This window comes from Gobius niger, assembly GCF_951799975.1.
Source record: "Gobius niger genome assembly, chromosome: 10".
Taxonomy (NCBI): domain Eukaryota; kingdom Metazoa; phylum Chordata; class Actinopteri; order Gobiiformes; family Gobiidae; genus Gobius; species Gobius niger.
This window is the reverse complement of record NC_136861.1, coordinates 29,722,090-29,727,724: the sequence shown is the minus strand read 5'-3', so window position 1 is coordinate 29,727,724 and position 5,635 is coordinate 29,722,090. Positions and strand designations below refer to the sequence as shown.

At 42.7% G+C, this 5,635-nt stretch overlaps 1 protein-coding gene across 1 annotated transcript; it reads left to right on the top strand.

Annotated features, from left to right (window-relative positions):
* The first annotated feature begins 850 nt into the window (after window positions 1-850).
* Window positions 851-3,332, top strand: LOC306969329 (uncharacterized protein). The gene is made up of 3 exons (XM_079564943.1): window positions 851-1,088; window positions 1,260-1,580; window positions 2,896-3,332. The coding sequence occupies exons 1-3, from the start codon at window positions 1,010-1,012 to the stop codon at window positions 3,249-3,251; spliced, it is 756 nt and encodes a 251-aa protein (XP_079421069.1). The 5' UTR covers window positions 851-1,009; the 3' UTR covers window positions 3,252-3,332.
* The last annotated feature ends 2,303 nt before the right edge of the window (window positions 3,333-5,635 follow it).

The following is a 5,635-nucleotide window of genomic DNA, read 5'->3' as shown; positions in this document are numbered from 1 at the left end:
ATCTCGTATCTGAACTCGGAGCAATCTGGACATCTCCGAGTTTACAAGATGCATGTCTGTCTGAGCGACGTTCCAGAGCATTTTTTCCAAATTTGGTGGTGGGGGAAACAGGAGCGCCCAGAGGAAACCTACGCAGACATGGGGAGAACATGTACACAGGAAGTGGCTCAAAGTGGTTGGCGGTTTGAATCCTTTTGGCTTTGTGTCCTTGGTTTGTGTTGGTCGGAGGAGATCATTGCGGTAGATTGGCAGCATCGCTTCTGTCGGTCTTCGCCTGGGCAGTGAATGAATAATGCACAGGCTTGTGAAGCGCAATTCAAGTGTAAGGCCATTGTTACTATTACTCAATTATCCTGCTGTCCACGTTTGGATCCTGACCAAAGAGTTAAGTATCACTGCTTCTCTGTACTTACGCAGTTTTATTTGTGTATACCTGCATGATTGTGATGTTTTTGTGTGTCCCAGCAAAGTCAGGTCTGAGGAGAGCCTGTTCACAGGTATTTTGCACCAATAAAACCAACACATTTTTTGTGTGTGTTTCTATTGGATGAAATGTGTGGCTTTTGTGATGATTTGTCAAACTGATCATGCATTTGTTTTTGCGATCAGTAATCTCGTGTTTACATGAGGGAAAAGAAAGCTATAAACACCTAAATCTAATTACAAGCACATATCATTTTCTTTCCGTTTGAAGCTTGTGCAACCCTTCGTTGGAAGTCAGGCCCCTGAGAACCGCACAGCCTGACACACTTTTGGCATACCAAGACGTGCCTCTCCTTGAGCAAGACCCGACTTGATCCACACAGGCCAGAATTGCAGGAGCCCGGGTTAACGGAGGTAAAACGCTGAAAGGAAGAGTGCAGTCATGTTTTGCCCCCGCCCCCCAAAAAACGGGAATCGCAAAAGCTACTGCCACTCTTCAACAGGACCTTGCAAGACATAAGGTAGGTGTGTCACTATCCTGCTCGCTTTCAGCTTGGTAACGTTCATTTTGACGCAGGCAAGAGCAATGGCTTCTGTTCGGATTCGCCGTGGACTTTGCAGCTTACTGGGGGTGTTATGGCTGCTTTCTGCCCTCAGTGTCACAAGTATGTATGCACTTCTCTACTTCAGGGACTTGCCCATGACACATCATCATGACATGCTGCAAACCAAATAATAATAATTTCTACATAGAATGAAAGAATCTTGCATAATAGGGTATTTCTTAATAGATTTGCCTTGATTTAAGCATTTAACCTACATTGTTTTGCACACAGGTGGTTTGGAAATGGACGTCAGTCCTATATATCTGGCGACTTGTGGAGCGAACGCGGCTTTGAGTTGCGTCGTATCCGCGGAGAACGAGCTTGATATCAAGAGCTTTTACTGGATGGAGAAGAAGGACATTTGTGATTGGTCCGTTCCCACCAACCAGACGGACTTTGAATGCAGAACCGACGTTTTTAAAGAGGAGGGGGTGCAGTACTACTTCCATCTGCTCATCTCCGAAGTACAGCCCAAACACAAGGGGACGTACCACTGCAAGCTCCGCGCCAAAGAAGGGGTGAAGAATGCCAAGACAATTCTGCGGGTTCAAAGTGAGTACCGTAATGACTCGATTCGCTTGGAAGTAAAGGGCTACCATTTCAGAAAACTTGGTGTGGCACATTTAGTGGGAATATAATTATAATAGAGCTAACGGTTGTAGCATTAGCGTTTTGTTTAGACAAGACTTATTATGACTTATGACCTGAGAGCGTTCCAGCTGAATAAACTGGTGCATAAACAAAACGGCTAATGCTACAACAGTTAGCTAATACCATGCTAGTTACATGAATGCTTCTCCACAAACACATAATTCAAAATGTGCTACACAAAATTATATTGAAGGCTATGATCAAAAGGAACATTCACTTCACTGGTGCAGTCGTTTTGTTAAAGGGGGGGGTATTATGCAAAATCGACTTTTTCAAGCTTTACATCATGTTATTATGTCATTCCCTGATTAAAAACAGGCCTGAAGTGTTGCCTTGGAACACTCATGTATTTTTGAGTAATCTGTAAAAACTCTGATGGCGGCCATTTTAGGGATAGGTTTGCCTGAGTCCTCCTTGGAACGCCCCCACCTCCTGGAGACGCCTCCGAGCTTTCGTCACCAGCCGAGTAACCAACCACTGCTCCTCAGCAGAACCCCCTCCCCACTGATGCCACAGACAGCGTGTGGAGGGGGCGTGTCGGAAAGGGTCAGAGGTTCTTAAAGAGACAGAGGCCTATTTCAAGACATTCGCTACAGCCATTTTGAGAGAGCAATTTTATACAAGGCAGTTATTCTAATTAACTGCATTTACAGACCAACAGAAGGTTTCGTCATCATTGTAGAGTGCTATAGACTGGTGCTATGGGATTGAAAAAAGCATAATACCCCTTCTTTAAAGTTTTATCATTAGCTGCGCTCCTCCACTGGGGGCCGCCATTACTTACTTCATCTCGAATCCGATCTCGGAGCTCTCTGGACAGTTGTAAGTACGAGTTCGAGCGCGTTCCAAGGCATTTTTCCAAGTGGCAAAAACTACCATTCACAAGTTGCCTGGAATGGACCAAAAAATTGGAAAACGCTAAGCTACCTTTAGCTTGATGCTACATGTGCTAATGTTAGCGTTAAGTGTCATTTTTTGCTTCTACTGGAAAATTTGCAATAGAAAAAACATCCATATGGGTCCGATTTTGGCTTGACTTTATTGGTGTGTGGTAAATATGCTTATAATCCGTAATGTATATCCCATGAAAGTTTTTCCCTCCCCCTCAGCTAGGCCACGCCTCCTTGCATAAATGACGCATTGCCGTATGTATCTATTGCTGATTGCGATCGTTATTTTTTTGCGTAACATAAGATTTATGAATCCTTTTCTCCAGAGTGCGTTGGTGACGCCACCGCCACCCCCGTGACTGCGGGTCAGGGTACGTGCACGTTCAGAGACGTCTTCCCGAGGCCCCATGTGGAGTGGAATCGGGGCCCTGAGAACCTCACCCACCTGGCCGTGACGACGGTGACGGAGAACGCGGAGGGACTGTTCACTGCGGTCAGCACCATCACAGTCCCAGACAAACCCCACAACTACAGCTGCTCCCTCCGGCTGCCGTTTGAAAACCTCCAGAACGAGACGGTGGTCGAGACCCTTAGAACCCTGGACTTCTCCGGGGGACACGTGATCCTTGCGCACTGGTTTGGCCTTTTGCTGGTAATGGTTTTGGGGACGTTAATGGTCTGAAAAGGGAAGTAAAAGGGGGAAATAATAATAATAATAATAATAATAATAATACAATTAGTTTATAAAGCAGTACAATTATCTCTATAATAAGAATTTATAATAAGAATTCAGATAAAGACAGCAAACATAAATTCTGCATTAGGAACAGTGCATAATTAAAGGGAAGGTGAGATAGTCCGGGGACGTGGGCATGAATGCATTGATATGTGAGCAGACAGACTTTGTATTGAATGAGTTGTATGATTGGAAGCCAATGGAGCTCACGGAGGACATGTGTGATATATTCGTATCCTCGTGAGGATTTTTTTTTGTTTGTTTGCGCTTTGCTGGGAATCCAGAGGTATTACAGCAATCCACAGCACCCCCAAGAGCACTTAGCATGGCGACCTGAAGAAGGTGCGTCTACATAGGAAAGTCAGGGCGGGTATCGTCGATAAATAGCAAGCTTTCAATAAACGATTGCCTAATTATTTTTTGATGAAGTATCACACCATTTTTATGAAGAAAAGTTGAAAGAAAGCTAGCTTGAACATTAGTAGCACAGGACGACTGTGACAATGAAAATCATTAATACTATATTTTCCTCCCTTTGTGCTACATTTTGTGACCTTTTTGTAATATTTTGTATTAGCAAGTATTTCTTCCTTCCCACCGAGTCGGTTTGAATGGCTGCCTGGGGCCTGGATGAACATGCCGCCTTCTGAAACGTGGGACCTATCTGCTGTGTTTGGCTCTGCCCAGCCTATATTGGCAAAACATTAAGAGCAAATGCTTATTTAATGTTTAGCAGCAGCAGAGCAAAAGGACATGAGGCAAAGGGAGAACTTGATTTTGGGAACTTCATAATCTGTGAATCTGCTGTTTTACCTGGAGGGGACTTCACATTGTAACAGCAGGTTCATGAGCCAGAGGATGTTGCAAGGTTTTTTGGTTAACATTTTGTTGATGTGTTTTGAGCTGGTGGAACTGGTTTTCCTATTTTTTTTTTTATTTTTTTTCATTAATATGATCATCTAAACGTTTAAATGTTCTATCTATTAAATAGATTGCGCATAATTTTGAGGTAATGTAAATAATATACTTTTACATCTTAAGCCCCTCCCTTTGCTGATCCTAGAGACTAATCAGAGTATCCGGTGCCATTGACTATTGAGACAAGCTTTTCAGTGAACCAGCCTGTCAGGTGACTTTCAAAATCTTTAAAGGGCTGACCCACTAAAAAGGGCTCCACGACCCACTTTGGGTCCTGACCCACCAGTTGAGAAAGACTACTTTAAGGTAACATTTGGAGGTTTTTTCTCTTGGATGTTGATAGTGGCTTCCACAGGCTTCACCAGGTCCACCTCTCTGTTTCTGCTCTGGGCTGTGTTTTGTTGTTGTTTTTTGGCCATGGGATGATTTGTTTCTGAAAAAAGCAAAACAAAACAAAAAAATATAAAATAAAAAAAGTAAATTTTTAACCCGTTTGTCTGCTGAGTCCTCTATGTGTTTGTGTCCCGGGACGCAACAATGACTGAACAAGAACAGAAATCTCAAGTACATTCATTCCCATAGAGTATAAGAAAAACATTGTAATTATATCACATTATAAGTATTATAGACATACCTTTCTATTCTCTCTTTTCTCCAATCCATGTCTCTGCACATGCAACAATTAGTAGGAGTGAAATCTCCCATTGCCTTTTTTCAAAGTGTTTTGACAACTTGTGATACCTCCCTGTAACCAGTGGAGGGCAGCACAACTCCAGTGCTGCGAAGCGTAAGAATGGTTAGCACTCATTACATTGTATTATGTTGAACCAACTATGGCCTCAAAGTACAGTTTGTGTTCTCCACGGGTGGGCTGGGGCTCAAATGTGCGTTGCAGGATGATTTTCAACACTAGAGGCTTGATCAAAGCTTGAATCAACAGAATTCTGTAGGCCTATTGAAATAGTGTATATTGATGTTATAACAGATAGTTAAGGTCTTATAACAGTAAGGCAAATTACTGTTGTCATTTGAACTTGTGATAGTTTGGAGGCGAGTCCCAATTTATAGTCTAAAGTATAGCTAAAATATATAGCCTGTAATATGTATATTATCAGAGAGACAATAGTACAGAGATGATAATGCAGCGAAAATAGTATTATCTCTGTAGTTTTGAGAGATTTGGGAGTTCATGTCACAACAACAAAAGCTTACGACTCTTTACTTATGGCTACAGGGGATGAGTTATAATAGCCAACCGATGAGCTCGGTTTAGATGACCTAAAGATCAACTTTCTTGTTGATTTACAGAGGCTGGGCACGTCTGTTATTTCAACGGGAATGTCAGAACAACTTGCAAGACAGACATCAGGCTACATGGAAGGCAAAAGTTCATCAAGTTTTTATAGCCACAA

What these genes read in the sequence shown, in the direction of transcription:
- LOC306969329 (XM_079564943.1), top strand. Translation starts at nt 1,010, where the DNA reads ATGGCTTCTGTTCGGATTCGCCGTGGACTTTGCAGCTTACTGGGGGTG. An exon ending in TTCTGCCCTCAGTGTCACAA is followed by an intron (nt 1,089 to 1,259) that starts GTATGTATGCAC and finishes TTTTGCACACAG; the next exon opens with GTGGTTTGGAAATGGACGTC. An exon ending in GACAATTCTGCGGGTTCAAA is followed by an intron (nt 1,581 to 2,895) that starts GTGAGTACCGTA and finishes CCTTTTCTCCAG; the next exon opens with AGTGCGTTGGTGACGCCACC.